The following is a 23708-nucleotide window of genomic DNA, read 5'->3' on the forward strand; positions in this document are numbered from 1 at the left end:
ATGTAGAATGGCCCATCAGTTCAAATAGAGTAATAGACCAATATTTTTCAACCTTATAAACTTTTAAGATAGGTGGACTTCAACTCCCAGAATTCCCCAGCCAGCCGGAAAGTGAGTAGCCAGCCAGCGGGAGCATTGTGGGAGTTGAAGTCCATCCATCTTCAAGTGGCCAAAAAATAGGGATTTAATATCTACGGTATATGAAGCCACAGATCTGGGGGGCAGTGTAGAATGATCCATCAGTTCAAATAGACCAATATTTTCCAACCTTACAAACATTTAAGGTAAGTGGACTTCAACTCCCAGAATTCCCCAGCTTGCTGGCTAGGGAATTCTGGGAGTTGAAGTCCTCCTATCTTAAAAGTTTATAACGTTGACAAAACGCAGGTAGACCTCGATTTACAAGCACAATTAAGCCCAATATTTCCACTGCTAAGTGAGACAGCTGTTAAGTAAATGTCCCATTTTACGACCTTCCTTGCCACCGTTATTAAGCAAATCACTGCAGTGCTTAGATTAGTCCCACGCTCGTTAAGTGAATCTGGCTTCCCCATGGAATTTGCTCGTCAGAAGGTCGCAAAAGGGGATCATGCGACCGTTGTAAATAGGAGCCAGCTCCAAATTTTGATCACGGGGAATGCTGCAATGGTCATAAGTGTGAAACGGCACTATTTTTCAGCACCATTGTAACTTTGAACAGTCTGTTGTAAGTCAAGGACTACCTGTACTGGTCTAGTTAATTGGAAGCACCCCCTTTTGTGCCGGGGCACAATGTTCCCCTTGAGCAGAGCAGCATACAAGCCTCTAAGGAGGTTTCACCTGAATTCACCATTTTTGTGCCTACATGGGAGGTCAGCCTTCTCCCCTTGGGTCCTTCTCCTGATCTCTTCCACCCCGACTGGGAGGTCTTAACGGGGGGGGAGGGTGGCTGAGGGGTTCCCTCTCCTCCGGCCGGTCAAGCAAATGTCCGCCTGTCCACCTCTGTCTGACCAGCCGGCTCTCCTCACGCTGTCTCCCTTCGGCCTGCAGGTGAAAATAATGACCGACAAGGAACTCCTGGCCGTTGCTTGCGAGCAGTTCTTGGGGAAGAATGTCCAGGACATCAAGAACGTGGTTCTGCAGACGTTGGAGGGACACCTTCGGTCCATCCTGGGTGCGTATCGGCCGGGGGGAAGGTGGCTTAACGGCGGTCAGGAATAAATGGCTTTCAGAGCACTCGTCACTCAACCACAAACTGCCTCCTCCTTGTCAGGCCAGGCCAGGTCAGGCGACATAGGATGGTAGATACTCAGAGACACTCAGGAGGTATCCAGGTCATGGTAGTCCCAAAGAGCCTTGATAGTACAGGGGTTTAGTGCACCCTGTTATTAACACAGCTGCCTGCAATTTCTGCTGGTTCGAATCTCTCCAAGGCTCAAGGTTGACTCAGCCTTCCATCCTTTCTAAGGTAGGTTAAATGAGGACCCAGTTTGTGGGGGCAATAAGATGACTGTATAAATATACAAAAGGATGAAGGCTATTGCTTAACGCACTGTAAGCCGCCCTGAGTCTCCGGAGAAGGGCGGCATATAAATCAAATTAAAAAAAAAATGCTTTTTCCGACAGGCAATTGGAGTTGGGTTTTTTTTTCCCCTTTGGAAACATTTTGCTTCTCATCCAAGAAAAATAGGTGGTCCCTGGCTCAATAGTAGTAACTCTGTGAGCCGGATCTTGGAGTCCTAGTTGGACAACTATTGAGATAGGAGCCAGCCGTGTGCAGCAGCTGCCAAAAAAGCCAACCCAGGTCTAAGCTGCATCAACAGAGGGAGAGAATTAAGATCATGTGAGGGGTTAAATACCACTTTATAAGGCCTCCGTAAGGCCACGCTTGGACTAATGGATCCAGTTTTGGTCACCACAATGTAAAAAAAGATGTTGAGAGCCCAGAAGGAATGCAGAGAAGAGCAGCTAATGATGATGAGGGGTCTGGAGGATAAAACATGGAAGAACGGTTGCAAGAATTGGGAATGGCTAGTTTGATGAAAAGAAGGACCAGGGGTGACATGATAGTGTTCCAACATTTGAGGGGCTTCCCCAAAGAAGAGGGGGGGGGTGTCAACGTATTTTCCAAAGCACCCGAAGGCCAGATGAGAAGCAATGGATGAAAGATAAGGAGAGAAGCAACCTGGAATTAAGGAGAAATTTCCTAACAGTCAGGACTATTAACCAGTGGAACTGCTTGCCACCAGAAGTTGTGGGGGCTCCATCACTGGAGGCTTTTGAAGGAGACACTGGACAGCCCTTTGTCTGGAATGATGTAGGGTCTCCTGCTTGAATAGGGGGGCTGGACTAGAAGACCCCCAAGGTCCCTTCCAACTCTGTTATTCTGCTTGTCAGAAGGTTGCCAAGGGGGATCAGTTGCCCCAGGCACTGCGACCGTCATAAATACATGCCAGTTGCCAAGTATCTGAATTTTGATCACGTGACCCTGGGGATGCTCCAATGGTCGTATGTGTGAAAACCGGACACACCACTTTTTTCAGTGCTGTTGTAACTTCAAACAGTCCCTAAATGAGCGGTTGTAAGTCGAGGACCGTCAGTAACCGCCTGCAAACCCAGGCAACGGAGTCCCTTTTGAGAGTTGCTCCCCTCCAGTGTGCGTGTGTCATGGGTGCATGATTTCCTTCTGGGCCTTGCAGGCACTCTGACCGTGGAGCAGATCTATCAGGACCGAGACCAGTTTGCCAAGCTGGTGCGGGAGGTGGCGGCGCCAGACGTGGGCAGGATGGGCATCGAGATCCTCAGCTTCACTATCAAGGTACAAGGGGATGGGGCCAGGGGCAGCCTTTGGGGAGGGAGGGAGGGAGGGGGAGCCTCCCAGAGAGCCCAGGTGAGAGAAAGACGGGGAAGACGGCTGCTCCCTCACAGTTCCCAGAGAGTGGAGTCTTCAATCCGGCAAGATTCTGTCTCGAGGTCTGGAGACACTGAAGAGCTCAGCTTGGAAGAATCCCACCTGTCATTTTTGGTTTGTGGCCTGACATATGGTGGCTGAGGGATTCTGGGAGTTGAAGTCCACACATGGTGACTGAGGGATTCTGGGAGTTGTTCCATACATGGTGACTGAGGGATTCTGGGAGTTGAAGTCCACACATGGTGACTGAGGGATTCTGGGAATTGTTCCATACATGGTGACTGAGGGATTCTGGGAGTTGAAGTCCACAGGTTGTGACTAAGGGATTCTGGGAGTTGAAGTCCACACATGGTGACTGAGGGATTCTGGGAGTTGTTCCATACATGGTGACTAAGGGATTCTGGGAATTGAAGTCCACACATGGTGACTGAGGGATTCTGGGAATTGTTCCACACATGGTGACTAAGGGATTCTGGGAATTGTTCCACACATGGTGACTGAGGGATTCTGGGAGTTGAAGTCTACACATGGTGGCTGAGGGATTCTGGGAATTGTTCCACACATGGTGACTAAGGGATTCTGGGAATTGAAGTCCACACATGGTGACTGAGGGATTCTGGGAGTTGTTCCACACATGGTGACTAAGGGATTCTGGGAATTGTTCCACACATGGTGACTAAGGGATTCTGGGAATTGTTCCACACATGGTGACTAAGGGATTCTGGGAATTGAAGTCCACACATGGTGACTGAGGGATTCTGGGAATTGTTCCACACATGGTGACTAAGGGATTCTGGGAATTGTTCCACACATGGTGACTGAGGGATTCTGGGAGTTGAAGTCTACACATGGTGGCTGAGGGATTCTGGGAATTGTTCCACACATGGTGACTGAGGGATTCTGGGAATTGAAGTCCACATATGGTGACTGAGGGATTCTGGGAGTTGAAGTCCACACATGGTGACTGAGGGATTCTGGGAGTTGAAGTCTACACATGGTGGCTGAGGGATTCTGGGAATTGTTCCACACATGGTGACTAAGGGATTCTGGGAATTGAAGTCCACATATGGTGACTGAGGGATTCTGGGAGTTGAAGTCCACACATGGTGACTGAGGGATTCTGGGAATTGAAGTCTACACATGGTGGCTGAGGGATTCTGGGAATTGTTCCACACATGGTGACTAAGGGATTCTGGGAATTGAAGTCCACACATGGTGACTGAGGGATTCTGGGAGTTGAAGTCCACACATGGTGACTGAGGGATTCTGGGAATTGTTCCACACATGGTGACTGAGGGATTCTGGGAGTTGATGTCCCAATTCAAGGCGCCTCTGGAACGTGCTGAGGAGGCATTCCGCACCCTCCTGAGGGGGATCCAGCCCAGAGCCGGCCTTGACCCCTCCTCATTCCTTCCCTTGCAGGATGTCTACGATAAAGTCAGCTACCTGAGCTCGCTGGGGAAAACCCAGATCGCCGTGGTCCAGCGAGACGCTGATATCGGCGTGGCCGAAGCCGAGCGAGACGCTGGCATCCGGGTACGTGGAGTGAGCGAACCCCCTCGGCTGCTTCGCCCTCTTCTCTGGAGGGTCCGGGGGACCCCGCTGAGCGGCCGTGGGCTTTTTGTCGCTGCAGGAGGCCGAGTGCAAGAGGGAGATGTTAGACGTGAAGTTCATGGCGGACACCAAAGTGGCCGACTCCAAGCGGGCCTTTGAAATGAAGAAGGCCGCTTTCACGCAGGAGATCAACATGAAGGTGAGACTCTCTTGGGTGGGGAGAGGTTGGAGCTGCAGGAGAAAAGAGCGTGGGAAGCTTGTGGCAGGTTGAGCACCTTCCCTGAAAGCTCCCTTGACGCTTAGATCCCGGCAGAAGAGGACAACTGAAGCCCAGGGTTGGACTTTAGGTGCTCTTGGTGCTCTCTGAGCCTGCTGGTTTTCTCCCAGACGTCTCACGGCCCAACTAGGTGACGTCATCAGTGCTAGAAGGGAGTGTGTTTGTGCAAAAGAAGAAAGAGGAGGATCCTTGGTGCTCTCTGAGTTGGACTGTTTACTTGAGACGTTTCATGACCCAGCTAGCTAACAGCATCAGTAGTAGAAGGGAGGAGAGTTTGGGAGGAGGAGGAGGGCTGTGGGGTCCTTGATGCTCTCTGAGCTTGGTGGTTTGCTTTCAGACGTCTCATGACCTAACTAGGTGACATCATCAGTGCTAGTAGGGCGAGGGGTTTGCTCCCTATTGATATGTCACAGCTTCCCCTGTCAGTGTTGGTGAGGGACGCTTCCTTGGTTAGGCTGTTTTTCTTGTTGATTTGTCTGTCAGTTTCCTGATGTTTGCTGCTTGATTGTTGGTCTAATCCAGAGGTCCTCAAACTTGGCAGCTTTAAGACTTGTGGACTTCAACTCCCAGAATTCTCCAGCCAGCTATGCTGGCTGGAGAATTCTGGGAGTTGAAGTCCACAAGTCTTAAAGCTGCCAAGTTTGAGGACCTCTGCTCTAGTCACTCTGGTGTTAATTGAACCTCTGCTTATCTAGGTGTTGATTGCCAGCAAGAAGGTATCTTGGTCTTTTTGTTTCCTTTTTGTTTCTTTTGAGTGGAATTAAATGTTGTTTATTTCGATATGCCTAATAATAGCCGATTCGTCTGACTGCCCGGCTTCCAGGAATTCTCCCGCAGTTCCTTAATTAAGGACCCACCAAAAGGAAAACAACACTCCCATCAACACAGGCAGGGCAAGGCACTTCTCTATGAACATAGAGCCAACCCTCCTCCCTTTCTAGCACTGACGATGTTACCTGGTTGGGTCATGAAACGTCTGCAAGAAAACCCCCAAGCTCAGAGAGTACCAAGGACCCCACAGTCCTTTTTTCCTCCTCCTCCTCCTCCTCCTCCTCCTCCTCTTTGCAAATTCCATTCCCTTCTAGCACTGATGATGTTATCTAGATATTTATCTATGAAATATCTGCAAGAAAACAGCCGAGCTCAGAGATTTTTTTTTTTTTAATTTGATTTATATGCCGCCCTTCTCCGGAGACTCAGGGCGGCTTACAGTGCGTTAAGCAATAGCCTTCATCCTTTTGTATATTTATACAAAGTCAGCTTATTGCCCCCACAATCTGGGTCCTCATTTCACCTACCTTAGAAAGGATGGAAGGCTGAGTCAACCTTGAGCCTGGTGAGATTCGAACCTGCAGTAATTGCAGGCAGCTGGTCTTAATAACAGGATGCTTTAGACCACTGTACTACCAAGGCTCTAAATAATAATAAATAATAAATAATAAACACCCCATAATCCTCCTCCCTCCTCTTAATCTCTCCCCGGCTTCATTCCTTCCTCCTCTCCACAACTTCCCTCTTCTAGCACTGATGATGTTACCTAGTTGGGTCATGAAACGTCTGCGAGAAAACCCCCAAGCTCAAAACCAGGGACACCACAGTCCTTTTTTCCTCCTCCTCCTCCTCCTCCTCCTCCTCCTCCTCCTCCTCCTCCTCCTCCTCCTCCTCCTCCTCCTCCTCCTCCTCTTCCTCTTTGCAAACTCCCCTCCCCTGTAGCACTAATGATGTTCCCTAGTTGGGTCATGAAATGTCTTCAAGCAAACCAGCCCAGCTCAGAGAGCACATCAAGGACCCCACATGCTTTGGCTATCCCATCCTCGGATGCGGGGTGGAGCCAAGGGGGCCGTGAGAATGGTCTTGGGTGGGAAAATCGGGAATCGAGACCGTGTTCTGTTGGGTTGGCAAGGAGAAACCTCATCCGTAGCTCTGGGTTGGAGGGAAAATCTTCCCACTCCCACAGGCAAAGCGGTGGCCTTAACACCGGCCGTTCCCCGTCTCTGACCTCCTCCTTTCCTCCGGACAGTCGGCCGAGGCTCAGCTGGCCTACGAGCTGCAGGGCGCCAAGGAGCAGCAGAAGATCCGCCAAGAGGAGATCGAAATCGAGGTGGTGCAGCGCCGGCGGCAGATCGACGTGGAGGAGAAGGAGATTGTGAGGATGGACAAGGAGCTCCACTCCACCGTCCGGCTGCCGGCCGAGGCCGAGGCCCACCGCATGCAGGAGGTCGCCGAGGGGCAAAAGTGAGCGTGTGGCAGAGGGCAGGAGACTTTGCTCGGGTGGGGTGGGGGGGTTTCCACAGGCTTCCCTCCCCCCAATCCTGAATCTCCCCATGTGGTGAAACGATGGGGACCATCAGTCAGAGACCTACATTGGGGGGGGGGCAGTCCCAAGAGGTCTCGTCTTCTCTGCTGTGGTGCCCACCTTCTGCAACGTCCTTCCTTCCCCCCCCCTCCCCACCCAAAAAAATTTAGATCGGCCCCATCCCTTTTGATATTCTGAAAGGCCTCCCCTCCCCCTCCAAGATCGGCTCACAGGTCGTCCTCGACTTAGTGACCATCCAAAGTTAAACAACCGCACTGAAAAAAAGTGACTTAGAACCATGTTTCACGCTTACGACCCGTCGTAGCATCCTGTGATCCGAATTCAGCAACTGACTCGTATTTACGACGGTTGCAGTGTCCCCCGGGGGATCGCGTGATCCCCGGTCGTGACCTTCTGACCAGCACATTCCATGGGGAAGCCAAGTTCGCTTAGCGACCGCACGATTCACTGAACGACGGCAATTGATTCCCTTAAGGAGGGTGGCAGAGCGGTCGTAAAAGGAAGTACAACTCATTTAGCAAACCTCGCTTAGCGATTGGAAACGTTGGGCTGAATGGCGGTCGTAAATCGAGGAAGGCCTTCCACAAAGCTTTGCTTTGCTGGCTGAGGAATTCTGGGAGTTGAAGTCCACAGGTCTTAAAGTGACCAAGGTTGGAGAGCTCTGCCCGAGAAGGCCGAGGGGGCCCCGGACCCCTTCACCAGCGCCCGTCTCTTCCTCTCCAAAGGGTCAAGCAGGTGCTGATCGCTCAGGCCGAAGGGGAGAAGATCCGCAAGATCGGCGAGGCCGAAGCTCTGGTGATCGAGGCCATCGGCAAGGCGGAGGCCGAGAAGATGAAGCTCAAGGCGGAGGCCTACCAGCAGTACGGGGAGGCAGCCAAGATGGCCTTGGTGCTGGACGCCCTGCCCCATGTGAGTACCTGGCCTGGGGGGTGGGGGAGGGCAGGGGGCTCCCTTTCCCTCCTGCTGAGCATCTCCATCCTTGACGAAAAGGAAGACTAGGGGGGACAGATCCCAGTAACTGAGGGGCTGCCCCAAAGAGGGGGGGGGCAATTATTTTCCCAAGCACCAGATGGCAAAACAAGAAACAACTGGATGGAAACTAATCAAGGAGAAAAGGAAACTGGAACTAAGGAGGAATTTCCTGACAGTGAGGACAATTGACCAGTGGAACAGCTGGCCACCAGAAGTTGTGGGTACAGCTGTGGAGATAGGACAGCCATTTGTATGAAATAGCATATAGGGTCTCCTGCTTAAGCAGGGGGTTGGACTAGATGACCTCCAAGGTCCCTTTCGACTCTGTCATTCTGTAAAAAAGAGGTGGAGACTCCGGAAAGAGTGCAGAGAAGAGCAGCCAGGATGATGAGGGGACTGGAGGCTAAAACAGACGATGAACGGTTGCAGGAACTGGGCCTGGCTGGTCTAGGGAAGAGAAGGACCAGGGGAGACAGGAGAGCATCTTCCAATATTGGAGGGGCTGCCCCAGAGAGGAGGAAGGGGGTCAAGCTATTCTCCAAAGCACCCGAAGGCCAGACAAGGAACAATGGATGGAAACTGACCAAGGAGAGATTCAACCTGGAAATAAGGAGGAATTTCCTGAGAGGGAGAACCATCAACCCATGGAACAGAGAAGTTGCCTTCGGAAGTTGTGGGAGCTTCATCCCTGGAGGCTTTCAAGAAGAGGCTGGACTGCCCTCTGTCAAAAATGGTGTAGGGTTTCCTGCCTGAGCAGGGGGTTGGACTAGATGACCTCCAAGGTCCCTCCCAACTCTGTCCTTCTGTTATCCCTCCGCAGATCGCAGCCAAGGTCTCGGCTCCCCTGTCCAAGGTGGGCGAGATCGTCATCCTCAGCGGAGACAACAACAAGGTGACATCGGAGGTGAACCGGCTCCTGGCTGAGATCCCGGCGTCTGTGCATGCCCTCACCGGAGTCGACCTCACCAAGGTGAGCCAGGGGGCTGCGCCTCCTCGCACTCGCCCCCCCTTGGCCGGGGAGACCTGCCGCATGGGATGCAGGAGTCTGGTTGCTGGAGGCGGGGTTCCACCCGAGCTCTTGGGGGGGAGGGGCTCCTCTCAAGCCAGAGAGGGGAGACTTGGGGTAATGCCGGGTGGGGTCCCGGGGCCCAGAGGCCCCTTTTGGTGGCTGCAATCTCTGTCTCTTTTCCTCCTGCAGATTCCCCTCATCCAGAAGGCCACCGGAGTGCAAGCCTGAGTCTCCACCGGTTGGGGAAGACCACACCTCCCATGATGCACTTCCCACCCGCTGTGGTCTCGTGGTTCAGTAGGGGATGGGGGGGAGCCCCTCTCAGTGGGTGCCTTAATCGTGGGAGGAGCACGGCTGCCCCCCCCTTCTCCCCCCAACCGCCCTTTGCATTTCTAAGAGAAGGGTCTCCCAGTCGTTTCTCTGTTCTGTGTCGTGCTAGCCAACACCTCCCGTCCCCCTCCTCCTCCTTCCTCCACCTCCAACTTCGTGCCTTGACTGCCTGCACCCGCCACCCCCCCACCCCACACAGACTGTTGCTTGCCCCCTAATCTGAGGGGTCAGATATGGGCCTGACCTCCCCATGTACACACCTGGAGGTCTCTGTCTCTCTCCCCGCATCCCCTCCGTCCCTCCAGTGGGTGGGCTGCCTTGGAGCTCCCAAGCTCAGGGTCTGCCCTGGTGCCCGGAAAAGGAAGTGGTGGGCCGGGGAAGGATTTGACGGACAGCTTTGACTGTGGGTCGCATAGACCCTGAGCTCACGGTGCACATCCCCCCTTCCCACAGCCACCTGTTCAATGGTTTGTCTCCGGATTGTGCCTGGTCTTTAGCCGGTCTGCTGCCTCCTCCTAACGGGGTGGGTCCCAACCTCCCAGAGCCCACCCCTCACCAGCCGTCCGCAGCTTCGCCTGTGTCCAGTGGAACTGCCTCCCCTTCGGCCAACCTGCCCCACCCGCGAAAGTGCCTGACCGGTCAGTCTGGATCACAGGCGGTGCATGCTGCCATCCCCCTCCGTCCTCCGCGTGCCTCGGAAGCCCTGGAAGGGGGGGGCTGAAGACCCCCTCCAGGCTCTGCCCTGCTCCTCCGGGCCACCCCCCCTTTCCTCACCAGCACGAGTTTTCATCCGGGCAGCTTCCGTGGGTCGGCTTCGGCCCCTGAATGCCAGCAGCCAAGGAATCCCGATGCTCTTCCCCCAAATAGGAAGCCCCTTCCTCGCACCCTGTTTTGGGGGGCTCTCTCCTTGAGGCCCCCCTGAGAAAGGCCGGGACTCCGTGCTGAACCAGAGGGGAACCAACCCTGGTGTTGCCTAGCTCTGAGGGCCCAAATTGGCTGGCTGGCTTCACCCCCACCCCCCCTTTACAGTCCATGAAAGGGGTTTTCTGTCTGCGGAGGAGGGAATCCACCCTGTTTCTGATTTGGGGGGCAGCTCTGCCCCCCCGTCTGCTGTGAATGCAAGGAGGGAATTGAGGCGCCCTGGATTCTCAGGGTGGCACCTCCCGTGCTGTGAATTGGGGTCCTTGCCGGGGTCTTGTGCTGTGGGGGTGGGTGGGCATGGGGGGGGGATGCCACGAGGCTGGAGTCCATTTCTAAAGGTTAGCATCCCTGCAGGGCTGCCTGCTCAGCCTCTGGAGGTAGCCGAGTCCTTCCCAGTCCCGCTGCCCCCCTTGGCCAGCCCTCTGCCCCACAGAAGCTGCCTGCTCCCCCACTCCCTTCCCTGCTTGGGCGTGGTGCATGGCTGCTGGCCTGGCCGAATGTGGCCAGGAATTCTCATTTAGCCAAATGTGAAATTATAATGGGACAATAAAGTTGTTGTGATCTTGCTAAAGCTGCTCCTGGTCTTGACTCTTGGGGGGGGGCTTCTGGCAGGAACACAGTCGAGGGTCTGAGGGCCGCCTTCTTCCCCCGGCTGGCCAAAGACCCCCTTCCTGGGCTCGGCCCCCTGCTGAGACTTTGCCCCGAAGGCAGAGCCCTCTATGCCTGGCGGTCTCGGAACGTGGCCACTTTTGAGACTCGTGGACTCCGACTCCCAGAATTCCCCAGGCAGAGGCCGCATTTTGGAGAGCCCGTCTCTATCTCTAGAGGTTCACTGAGATGCTGACTCCGCAACTTTAGGATGAGTGGACGTCACCCTTGATCACTGCAATATGAGAAAGATGCTGAGATTCTAGAACTGTTTCTCAACCTTGGTAGCTTGAAGATGGGCGGACTTCAACTCCCAGAATCCCCCAGCCAGCAGCGCTGGCTGGGGGATTCTGGGAGTTGAAGTCCGCCCATCTTCAAGCTTCCAAGGTTGAGAAACACTGTTCTAGAAAGAGTGCAGAGAAGAGCAACCAAGAGGATTATGTTCAAACATATGAAGAACGACTGCAGGAACTGGGCCTGGCCAGTCTAGTGAAGAGAAGGACCAGGGGAGACAGGAGAGCATCTTCCAATATTTGAGGGGCTGCCCCAGAGAGGAGGAAGGGGGTCAAGCTATTTTCCAAAGCAAAAGGAAGGAAGGAAGGAAGGAGGGAGGGAGGGAGGGAGGGAGGGAGGGAAGGAAGGTGGAAGGGAGGGAGGGAAAGAGAGAGAGAGAGAGAGAGAGAAAGAAAGAAAGAAAGAAAGAAAGAAAGAAAGACATCTGAATGAACCATAGATGGACAGAAGACATGGCTAGTCTAGTGAAGAGAAGGACCAGGGGAGACAGGAGAGCATCTTCCAATATTTGAGGGGCTGCCCCAGAGAGGAGGAAGGGGGTCAAGCTATTCTCCAAAGCAAAAGGAAGGAAGGAAGGAGGGAGGGAGGGAGGGAGGGAAGGAAGGTGGAAGGGAGAGAAAGAAAGAAAGAAAGGAAAGAAAGAAAAGAAAAGAAAGAAAGACATCTGAATGAACCATAGATGGACAGAAGACATGGCTAGTCTAGTGAAGAGAAGGACCAGGGGAGACAGGAGAGCATCTTCCAATATTTGAGGGGCTGCCCCAGAGAGGAGGAAGGGGGTCAAGCTATTCTCCAAAGCAAAAGGAAGGAAGGAAGGAGGGAGGGAGGGAGGGAGGGAAGGAAGGTGGAAGGGAGAGAAAGAAAGAAAGAAAGGAAAGAAAGAAAAGAAAAGAAAGAAAGACATCTGAATGAACCATAGATGGACAGAAGACATGGCTAGTCTAGTGAAGAGAAGGACCAGGGGAGACAGGAGAGCATCTTCCAATATTTGAGGGGCTGCCCCAGAGAGGAGGAAGGGGGTCAAGCTATTTTCCAAAGCAAAAGGAAGGAAGGAAGGAAGGAGGGAGGGAGGGAGGGAGGGAGGGAGGGAAGGAAGGTGGAAGGGAGGGAGGGAAAGAGAGAGAGAGAGAGAGAGAGAAAGAAAGAAAGAAAGAAAGAAAGAAAGAAAGAAAGAAAGACATCTGAATGAACCATAGATGGACAGAAGACATGGCTAGTCTAGTGAAGAGAAGGACCAGGGGAGACAGGAGAGCATCTTCCAATATTTGAGGGGCTGCCCCAGAGAGGAGGAAGGGGGTCAAGCTATTCTCCAAAGCAAAAGGAAGGAAGGAAGGAGGGAGGGAGGGAGGGAGGGAAGGAAGGTGGAAGGGAGAGAAAGAAAGAAAGAAAGGAAAGAAAGAAAAGAAAAGAAAGAAAGACATCTGAATGAACCATAGATGGACAGAAGACATGGCTAGTCTAGTGAAGAGAAGGACCAGGGGAGACAGGAGAGCATCTTCCAATATTTGAGGGGCTGCCCCAGAGAGGAGGAAGGGGGTCAAGCTATTCTCCAAAGCAAAAGGAAGGAAGGAAGGAGGGAGGGAGGGAGGGAGGGAAGGAAGGTGGAAGGGAGAGAAAGAAAGAAAGAAAGGAAAGAAAGAAAAGAAAAGAAAGAAAGACATCTGAATGAACCATAGATGGACAGAAGACATGGCTAGTCTAGTGAAGAGAAGGACCAGGGGAGACAGGAGAGCATCTTTCAATATTTGAGGGGCTGCCCCAGAGAGGAGGAAGGGGGTCAAGCTATTCTCCAAAGCAAAAGGAAGGAAGGAAGGAGGGAGGGAGGGAGGGAGGGAAGGAAGGTGGAAGGGAGAGAAAGAAAGAAAGAAAGGAAAGAAAGAAAAGAAAAGAAAGAAAGACATCTGAATGAACCATAGATGGACAGAAGACATGGCTAGTCTGGAGAAGAGAAGGACCAGGGGAGACAGGAGAGCATCTTCCAATATTTGAGGGGCTGCCCCAGAGAGGAGGAAGGGGGTCAAGCTATTCTCCAAAGCACCTGAGGGCAGGACAAGAAGCAAGCAACGCATGGAAACTAATCCAGGAGAGAAGCAACCTAGAAATGAGGAATTTCCTAAGAGCGAGGACAATCAGTGGAACACCTTGCCACCAGAAGTTGTGGGTGTTTAATCACTAGAGGTTTTTAAGAAGAGATTGGACAACCGTTTGTCTGAAATGGTACAGGCTCTTCTGCCCGAGCAGGGGGTTGGACTAGAAGACCTCTAAGGTCCCTTCCAATCTCCTGATTCTATGATTCCCCTGCCAGCAGAATTCTGGGAGTGGAAGCCATCTGGCTGGTCAGTTGCTTGGGCCAACGGTGGCCATCAGGGCCACGCAGTGCGTCCGTCTGCTCCCTCTGATAACCTCTGGGACTAGTGATACCCCGGTTTCTGTTCAGAGGGGGGCAGCTCGCTCTCGGGTGGGGCATCCCAGGTGGAGCCACCGATAAGGCAGGATACAGTCCTTTTTGGACTCCTTGTTGTGGGGGTCCTTATCTGGGGAGAAGCAGCTGGTGGGGGCCTCCTGGGCAGGGCAGGAGGTCTGCCTGGATAGCAGGAGAAAGTCGAGCGGCAGCTGGAAACCGATAACAGGCATAATTCTCCTGGCACTGCCCAGAAAGATGCCACCTGTTCCTTGACTCTCTCATGGGTGATCAAGGAACATCCTCTGGCATCCACAGCTGTGCAGACCCCATATGTCTTGTGGGGCCCAAACCTGTCCCCCTTTTCATCTTAGCAGCACCCCCAGATCCTGTGGCTTTGCCCTGGAACAACCATAAGGATGCCAGTTTCTATGCCAGGCCAGCTGGAAGGGTCCCAATGCAGCAGTGTCTTTGGCCTGTCTCTAGATTAGGGGTCTCCAACCTTAAGACTGGTGGACTTCAAGTCCCAGAATTCCCCAGCCAGCCGTATCCTTATTCCTTGTCTGCTGATCTGACCTGGCTGGGGAATTCTGGGAGTTGAAGTCCATTCATCTTCAAGTTGCCAAGGTTGAGAATCACTGGTCTAGGGTATCCTGCTTGAGTAGGGGGTTGGACTAGAAGACCTCCAAGGTCCCTCCCTACTCTGTCATCCTGTTATCCAGCTAAGCCCTACAATCAGCTGGTTTTTAGTGTGCAAGACGGGAGAGTAACAGTGGGCCTGATAAAGTCACAAATGTGAAATAGACAGGGATATAAATTTAATATAAATATATTTTCCTTTTTTTAAAAAAAAATCTTGCATTTCATCGTATCCGATTCTCCAGGACGGACTTTGGCAGTTTCCTTGACAAGGTTTTTCAGAAGTGGTTTTCCATTGCTTCCTTCCTGGGGCAGAGAGAGAGCGGCTGGCCCAAGGACATCCAGTTTGTGTAGTGCCCAAGGCAGGACTAGAACTCACCGTCTCTCAGTTTCTAGCCTGATGCCTTAGCCCCCCCCCCCCTCCCCCAAACTGGCTCTCAAATAAAGGTCTATAAATACCTAAAAAGCTGTTCTTTTCTCTTTTGAAACCTATCAGGACTAGTGGCATGAAATTAAATACGATTTGAGCCATAGCATTCTGGGATACAGGACAAATTTGCATCCACCAAACTATATTTGGATAAATGGCAATCATGTGACCCCGGGGACATTGCAACCGTCATAAATACGAGTCAATTGCCAAGTGTCTGAATTTTGATCACGTGACCACGGGGGATAAGTGTGAAAACCGGTCATCAGACAGTTTTTTCAGTGTCATTGCAACTTTGAACAGCCACTAAATGAATGTAAGTCGAGGACTACGTGAACTGCTAGTCTCCTGGCTGCCTCTTCCAAAAAAAACGTTTCTCCATCATGGCAACGCCAAAGATGGGTGGACTTCAACTCCCAGAATTCTCCAGCCAGGAAAGTGGAGCATTCTGGGAGTTGAAGTCCACAAAGTCTTAAAGTGGCCCCTGGTCTAATTGGTCAGGAAGAGTCATGGCTGACTCGGTGCCACGTAACCAGAGCATTGAACAATGACCGCTGGGGAAACCTTGGCCCACAAACCGATCTTGGAATGGGCACGATTAACACACCTCTGGCGCACAAAGTGGCCAGCAAAGCAAGTGTGGAGGACAAGGAAGGACTAGATGACCTCAGAAGGGCTCTACAAGGCGGGGCAAGGCAGATCAGGCTCCTGCTGAACCCCAAATTTGACGAGAATCGGACACGGCGATCCTGCCAAAGCCTTTCCTGGAAACCCAAAGAGACATAATTCAGTGACAGGTAGTCTTCGGGTTACGACCGCTACGGAGCCCAAAATTTATGTTGCCAAGGGAAACATTCGTTAAGTGAGTTTTTACCCCATTTTACGACTTTTTCCTGCCACGGCTCTTAATGCAAAAAATGCAAACCGCTGCACTTGTTAATTTAGTCACCCAGTCGTTAAGTGAATCTGGCTTCCCCGCATTGACTTTGCTCGTCAGAAGGTCCCAAAAGGGGATCACGTGCCCCCCCTGGGACACAGCGACCGTCATAAATATGAGTCAGTCTGAATTTTGCCACCAAGTGACGGAGCGCTGCAACGGTCGTAAGTGTGAAAAACGGCCATAAGTCACTTATTTTCAGTGCCGCTGCAAGTTGGAACGGTCCCTAAGCGAACTGTTGTAACTCGAGGACTCGTGTGTGTGTGTGTAAGCCGATTGGGCCTGCACCCCATTTCCCCTTAGGATCCCCAAGGGACACGGGGCAGGGGCTTGACTGCCCATGTCACACAATGCCCTGGGCTGAAAAGGGGCAGATGGCATCAAGCACCTGGCAGCTGGTTCTTGGGCGCAGTGGAGGGTTGGCTGTGTAGTCGGAGGCCTCCCTGCCCAGCTGCCTGCCAGGGCCGGGTCCCTGATAAGGAGGGGGATATGGGGAGGATGCTGCGGCGGTCTTTATCAGCACCGGACAGGCCAAGCGGACAAACACACACCCCAGGGGGCGAGTCATCGGAGGAAACCTGGCTTGGTTTCCTGATCTGAGTTCTCTAACCAGCCCCACCTCTTGTCTCCCCCCTCCACCCCCCCCAAACGCCAATGGCCAAAAGCAAAGATGTTTCCTTCACCAGGACACTCGGCTCCTGGCCCAGTTTCCAGTGTCCGGCTCATCCCTACAACACCTGCAGAATGAAAAAATGAACACTGATGACGTTACCTAGTTGGGTCATGAAAGGTCTGCAAGAAAACCACCAGGCTCAGAGAGCACCAAGGACCCCACAGTCCTTCCTCCTCCTCCTCTTCCTTCTCCTTCCTTTTCTTTCTCCCCTTCCTCCTCCTCTTTGCAAACCCCTCTCCCTTCTAGCACTGATGGTGTTACCTAGTTGGGTTATGAAAGGTTTGCAAAAAAACCAACAAGGGGAACTTGGTAGTACAATTTAGCACTAGGCCTGGGCACCTCCAAGCCGTGGGCATCACAAGGACCCTGGCCCTCTGAAATGGTATAAGATCTCCTGCTTGAGCAGGGGGCTGGACTAGAAGACCTCCAAGGTCCCGTCCGGTTCTATTCGGAGTCTGTGGTTGATTTTCAGCAGATCCCTCCCTCTCATCCCAACCCACCTCACAGGTTTGTCGTTGTGGGGAAAAGAGGAGAAAGGGATGTTCGCTGCCTTGAGTTGCAGGCAGTCCTCAATTTACGACTGCAATTTAACCCGAAATTTCCATTGCTAAGCAAGGCAATGCTTAATGCATTGTAAGCTGCCCTGAGTCTCCAGAGAAGGGCGGCATATAAATCTTTTTTTTTTAAAAAAAAAAGGCAGACGTTAGTTAATTTTGCCCTGTTTTACGACCTTTCTCGCCACCGTTGTTAAGTGAAACACTGCAGTTGATAAGCTAGTAACCCGGTTGCTAAGTGAATCTGGTTTCCCCATTGACTTTGCTCATCAGTCTGTCACAAATGGGGATCACACGATCTTGGGACACAGCAACACAACAGTCATAAATGTGAACCAGTTGCCAAGTAGCTGAATTTTGATGGCGTGAACGTGAGGATACCGCAACGGTTGTAAGTGTGAAAAACGGCCATAGGTCATCTTTCTCAGTGCCACTGTATCTGCAAATGGTCACTAATTGAATGTGGAAGATTACCAGTAGGGCTAAAGAAACGAAATTATTATATGTCTAACTAACCAGGCTTGGCCAAATTAAAATATTCTGAATGCTAAATAAATAAAACTGGAGAGAGCTGTGCCGCAGAAGACTTTCTGCTTAAGCTCAGAGGCAGCCTTGTTCCTGTTCACACTGAGGCCAAAGGGATTTTTTTCACCTTGGGTTCAGTTAGTGGCCAGATGGATTATTTTATTTATTTATTTATTCTGTTGTAAGCCGCCCAGAGTCCCTTGGGAGTTGGGCGGCATAGAAATAAGTTTAATTATTAAATTAAATTAAATTAAATTAAATTAAATTAAATTAAATTAAATTAAATTAAATTAAATTAAATTAAATTAAATTAGTCATGGCTTTTTTTTTTTTTTTGGGTGGCCAAAGGAGGACTTGAACTCGCACCCTTAAAAGTCTCTTCCATTTTCATTCTGAGCTGCACTTCAGCCTTGACTGTATTTTGACGTTCCTCAGGGGGTCATCGACAGAAACGGGGAAGTGGGGGGGGGATTCCCCAAGGAGAAAGACCAGCTGAGTCAGTGAGCTGGGGGTGGGGAGGCCAATTTGAAGCCACCCCACCCTGAAGGAGAGGGGGGGCGAAGGAGCCCCACTTGGCCCGGAGCTGCCTTATCTCAGCCCCACCTGGGTGTCCTCGGAGCACTTGAGATTCCTGGCTGTCTGGAGGGGGGGTGTTGGAGAGGGGCCAAGCAGGAGGGCTGGTGAGATAGGCTGCCTCAGCTGCGGGGGCTATAAATGGGCCTCCCTCCGAAGCCCCCACTCGATGCCACTGCCCTTGGAAGCACCAGATGCACGAGAGGGTAAGTGCCCATCTGGGGAGGGGGCCTCGCACCTTTTTCCCAGGGTGCCCTCTGCACTGAACCTGGCGCCAGGAACAGGGGAACCTTGGAAGTGGTGTGTGGTGTGTGCGCAGCTCTGTCTTCTGGACCTTGAGTCATTCAATCCTAGGGCTGGGAGGGATCTCAGAGGTCTTCTAGTCCAACCCGCTGCCCAAGATCTTGCCTCAGATATTGTGGGTGCTCCAACACTGGAGGAGTTTTAAGAAGAGATTGGAGAAGCGTTTGTCTGAAATGGTCTGCTTGAGCAGGGGGTTGGACTAGAAGACCTTCGAGGTCCCTTCCCACTCTGTTAGTTTGTTATAGAATCATAGAATTGGAAGGGGCCTCAGAGGTCTTCTAGTCCAATCCCCTGTGAAGAGGAAATCCTAAAGCATTTCGGACAAATCTCCAATCTCTTCTGGAAAACCTCCTGTGATGGAGTACCCACAAATTCTGGAGGCAAGCAGTTCCACTGGTTAATCATTCTTATTGTCAGGAAATTCCTCCTTAGTTCCAGGTTGCTTCTCTCCTTGATGAGTTTCCATCCGTTGCTTCTTGTCCTGCCTTCGGGTGCTTTGGAGAATAGGTTGAGCCCCTCTTCTTTGGGGCAGCCCCTCCAATATTGGAAGGCTGCTATCATGTCTCCCCTGGTCCTTCTTTTCTGTAGACCGGCCAAACCCAAATCCTGCAACCATTCATCATACGATTTAGCTTCCCAACGGTCTCGAACACGTTGCTTTAATGGGTATGTCTGAGAATATTTACAGCCTCTTTATGTGAACAGTTTCTTAAATTACTTTGCTCCAGAACCCAAAGCACAAAGCAAGGAGGGTACTGCCCCTCAAGTTTTATTTCTGTTTCTTTGAAGGGTGGAAACCAGTAGGGAAAATGTATTTTCATTGCATTTCAATCCAGCCTGTCTTTCAAAGATCTGCACAGCCTCAATCCACTGCAAAGAATAAAAGACTTTGAGGCAGCAAAAGACAGAAGCCCCTTTAGGCGGAGAGCAATCGTCCTGTCAATCAATTTTGTAATTATGTCAATTACAAAATTGTAATTGTTTTGTTTTCCTGCCCAGACAATTACAATATTAGGTTTAGTTTAGTTTAGTTTAGTTTAGTTTAGTTTAGTTTAGTTTAGTTTAGTTTAGTTTAGCTTAGCTTAGCTTAGCTTAGTTTAGTTTATAGCTTAGTTTAGCTTACTTCAGTTCAATTCAGTTCAACGTAGTTTAGTTTCCAGTTTAATTTTAATTTTATTTCAGTTTTAGGTTAGGTTGGGTTTGCTTCAGGTTTAGTACAGTTTGGTTTATATTTAGTTCAGGTTTAGTTCAATTTATTTCAGTTTAGATTAGGTTAGATTAGTTTTAGTTCAGTTTAATTTAGTTTAGTTCAGTTTGGAATTTGCAGATTGGTCCGAAGAGTCCCAATTATTTATTTATGTACAGGTGCAAAGTATAATCTGAGCACAGCTGGAAAACCCCACTTTTTGGGAGGGTCCAGCCAGTGCCCCACTGCGCATTTTAAACTAGTTTTATCTCCCTAATTTCTCTGTCCACCCCCCCTCTTTCTCCCAGTTCTCCAGCTGCAGGCATCCCTGGGGAGAAAAAAGACTTGCTGAGGTTCCAGCTCGGATATCATCATATACTGTAAGTTGGAATCAGACACTACAGTATAGATGATGTACTATCTGGGGCTCCTGGATCCATCCCTTCAAGATTTCCACTCAAGAAGCATCTCCACCACCTTGGCTGCAAAAGATGATTTTTTTTATTATTATTATTCGAGGGAAGCGTTTTCATGGGAGAGAGCCAGCAGGAAAAGGGCAAGCATAAAGCAGAGAGCCTGACTCCTTAATATGGACTAGAAGGCTGGGGATTTCCTAGCTTTAATTCCCCCCTCCCCCCCATCAGACGCTTTTGCCTGTAGAGAGGATGTTTTCCATCATTTGAAATGTAAGGGACGGAGAGGACTCCTGAGTCTGTATTTATTTTTATTTTATTTTATTTTATTTTATTTTATTTTATTTTATTTTATTTTATTTTATTTTATTTTATTTTATTTTATTTTATTTTATTTTATTAAATTTATATTGCCGCCTATTTGCCCATGGCGACTCAAGGCAACTTACAGAATATAAAAACCACATTTTGTAAGGCAGGAATGGGCAGCTATGGACCCTCTGATGTCATGTGACTTCAACTCCCAGAATTCCTGAGCCAGCCATATTGGCTGGCTGAGGAATTCTGGGAGTTGAAGTCCACAGGTCATCAAAGGGGCCACAGTTTCTCAACTCTTGAGTTATTATGGTTGGTAACACAGACGGCTAGAAGTTTACCCTGGATATGATGGCAGTTGGGAAGTATGAAATCTAAATAAATAAAATACCTTTGCCAATTTTATGCTCCTCAAGGACCTGGAATAGACAGAAGTTGTTTAATAATAGCCCACATACCATTGCAAGATGTAAGTTAATTATTATGATTGGCCAGATGTTTAGCCTGGATTTGCCAATTTTATCCACCTATCCAGTCCTTCCCAAGGACCTGGGGTTAGGCTGGTGTTGTATGATCGTTTAAATGCAGCCCATCTTGCTAGCAGAATAACAACAGGGAAGGGACCTTGGAGGTCCTCTAGTCCAGCCCCCTGCTGTCCCCAGGCTTATACCCGCAGGAAAGCGTTAAGCATTTTTGAGTGATGTAAATCAGGCTCACTTTATCAAGGGGAACAGCTACATTTCATGCCTGGAGTGGGGTGACCCCAAGAAAGCGGGGGTGCAGACGAGGGGAGGGGGCTGCGCTCAGATCTGCAACACAACTGCCCTGCAAACATCGTGGAAGGCCGACCTCGTGGCGTGTCAGCGAAACCGTTACCATTACTGAGTTTAGTAATGGTAAGGGTTCTTCTGCCCTGCCAGATAATCTCCTTCCAGCAGAAAACAAGAAGACGCCACTGGCCTCAGAAGGACACCGTAGCCCATCTTCCTGTGTGAAAATAAAGCATGGCCTCAAGGGCTCTCGTGTCTGCTGCCTCTTATTCTTATGGGGTGTGGGAAAACGGTCAGCCCACGCAGGGTCTTTGAGGTTGGTCAAAAGTCCAGCTGGGACTGTCCATCTCAACCCTGCCTTGGTGGGATGGGATGGGACTGGACTGGGTGGGCAAATAGGGACCCCCACACACCGAGGATGAGGGTACTTTCCATTAATCTGCATAAAGGTAAAGGTTCCCCTGGCACATATGGGCTAGTCGTTCCCAACTCTAGGGGGCGGTGCTCATCTCCGTTTCAAAGCCGAAGAGCCAACACTGTCCAAAGATGTCTCTGTGGTCATGTGGCCAGCATGACTCAATGCCAAAGGCGCACGGAACACTGTTCCCTTCCCACCAAAGGTGGTCCCTATTTTTCTACTTGCATTTTTTACGTGCTTTCGAACAGCTAGGTTGGCAGAAGTTGGGAGACATAACGGGAGCTCACCCCGTTACGTGGCACTAGGGATTCGAACCGCTGAACTGCCAAACTCTCGATCAACAAGCTCAGTGTCTTAGCCACTGAGCCATCGCGTCCCTATATTAATCTGCCTACGGACACTTAATTTATCATTTTTAAGACGGAGCCCAAAGAAGAATTCCAATGGAATTGGAAACTTTAATTAATAAAGATTTTAAAAGCTTAATTGGGATTTTATCAAGGGGAGGGGAGGAGGATTGGGGTTCTAACTCAACCTCCTCTGCTGGTTGGGAAGATTTGGGGGTCTCCTGCCAGGCAGGCTGTCCTGAGAAGGCAGGAGGGACCACCCCACAGGGAGGCCCAAGTGGGTTTCTTTGGGGCACTTTGCCTGTGTTTATAATGGGAGGAGGGGGCAACTGTATGCCACTTGGCTTGGCAGGGGGTACCAGGGCACCTCGGTTCTCTCCTCTATAAGCATCCCAAACGCCCCGTGTTCCTTCTGTTGGGTGGGGGCTGATGGCAGACCCCAGACCCCTAGAGAAGAGAGGAGATGGCAGGGCTGCCGCGCCTTCGCAAAAAGCACTCTGTGTATCCTCAGAGTGTCATTTACAAGAAAAGTGATCATTTAAAACAGAGATCTTCAAACTTGGCAGCTTTAAGACTTGTGGACTTCAACTCCCAGAATTCAATATCCCAGCTGGAGAATTCTGGGAGTTGAAGTCCACAAGTCTTAAATTTGCCAAGTTTGAAGACTTCTGATTTAAAAGAATGTGGGAAGCCAGGTCACCCAAATCAGTCCGAACTGGCTAAATACCACCTGTGGTATGGATACTCACTCTCCACCCCACCTGCTCAGCTGCACCAGGACCTCAAACCCATGTGGTCCTCCTGTCCATCAATAAACCCTCTTTCCAAACAGCCTCCATTATTTCCAGGTTTTTTCTCCCAGCTTGGAACTCAACCAGAGGGATTTTCCTTCCAACAAGGATAATAACCATCATCATTTCTAGGAAAAGGGGAGTTGCTATTGTTTCTCAAAAGGAGAGGCTTGATACCTTAAATCAGTGTTTCTCTCAACCTTGGAAGCTTGAAGATGGGTGGACTTCAACTCCCAGAATCCCCCAGCCAGAGTTGAAGTCCACCCATCTTCAAGCTTCCAAGGTTGAGAAACACTGCCTTAAATGGAACCGCTATAAACTGTTTTGATGCTTTGCAGGAGCTGACAACTAAAAGCCAGGGAAACCACAAGAGGAGCCAGCCTGAACGCCAGCTGAAACCGCAAGCCGAGGAAGTAGGAAAATAACCACGGAGCCCATGCTAGCAAAAATTAGGCCGTGGTTTATGGGTGCAGGAGAAGCATGAACCATATCAGGTAGATGTGTTTTGAATAGGATGCTGTGCTGAACAAGGGAGGGGGGAGTGAACCTGTGCAGGGGGGAGTAAAAAGCGGGTGGATGCTTCCTTCTGGCTCCACCTTCTGTGCACCCCTCTTTGCAAATACGTGAATAAAAATTCTTTGCTGCTTTCAAGCCACTGTCTCGGGTAGTTCCGTCTGCGAACTCGTACGGCTTCTAACAAGAGGAACTGGAGGGCAGAGGTGGGGGGGGGGGACTCCAGAGAATGATTAAGCCCTTGAAATGCTTGCATTAAGAAAATAGTCAGGGCAGAAAAGGGACCCTGCGGAGATCAAACAGGGTGGGACTCCAAAGGTACTTTGTGCATGCTCAGAGGAACTGGAGAGCAAAGGAGGCCACTCAAGCCCTTGAAGCACTCGAACTAAGGGAAGAAAACAGACCCGGGCTTGCTCCATAGAGATCAAAGAGTCTGGAACGGAAAGGCACTCTGCACATGCTCAGAGGAACTCAAGGGCAGCGGAGTGGGGGGGGGAAGGAGGGTGCCGCAGAGTCCGCTGAAGCCTTTGAAGAATTTGCAATAAGCAAACAAAATAGATCCTCCCAGCTCCATAGAGACCAAAGGGCCGGGAGGCAAAGGCACTCTGCACATGCTCAGAGGAACTCAAGGGCAGTGGAGAGGGGGTTGCCACAGAGAGAATTTGAAGAATTGGGCCCACGGAGATCAAGCAAGTCTGGAATGCCCTC

At 50.8% G+C, this 23708-nt stretch overlaps 1 protein-coding gene and 1 long non-coding RNA gene across 4 annotated transcripts in view; both read left to right on the forward strand.

Moving 5' to 3' along the window:
• The window catches only part of FLOT2 (flotillin 2), a 39683-nt gene extending 28842 nt beyond the window's left edge, over positions 1-10841 (forward strand). For all 3 annotated transcript variants that reach the window (XM_060694404.2, XM_087890520.1, XM_060694405.2), the window contains 8 exons: positions 1030-1153; positions 2679-2797; positions 4313-4426; positions 4524-4643; positions 6742-6956; positions 7764-7947; positions 8831-8980; positions 9209-10841. In XM_060694404.2, the coding sequence (XP_060550387.1) occupies positions 1030-1153; positions 2679-2797; positions 4313-4426; positions 4524-4643; positions 6742-6956; positions 7764-7947; positions 8831-8980; positions 9209-9247 (1065 nt within the window). In that variant the 3' untranslated portion in view covers positions 9248-10841. The remainder of the gene's footprint in view (positions 1-1029; positions 1154-2678; positions 2798-4312; positions 4427-4523; positions 4644-6741; positions 6957-7763; positions 7948-8830; positions 8981-9208) is intronic.
• Positions 10842-18118: 7277 nt separating this feature from the next.
• Positions 18119-21186, forward strand: LOC148117007 (uncharacterized). The gene is made up of 2 exons (XR_015731641.1): positions 18119-18913; positions 19742-21186. It is a non-coding gene; the product is annotated as an uncharacterized LOC148117007 (long non-coding RNA).
• The last annotated feature ends 2522 nt before the right edge of the window (positions 21187-23708 follow it).

Source organism: Pantherophis guttatus, chromosome 1 (genome assembly GCF_059756535.1).
Source record: "Pantherophis guttatus breed Tessera chromosome 1, ASM5975653v1, whole genome shotgun sequence".
Taxonomy (NCBI): Eukaryota; Metazoa; Chordata; class Lepidosauria; order Squamata; family Colubridae; genus Pantherophis; species Pantherophis guttatus.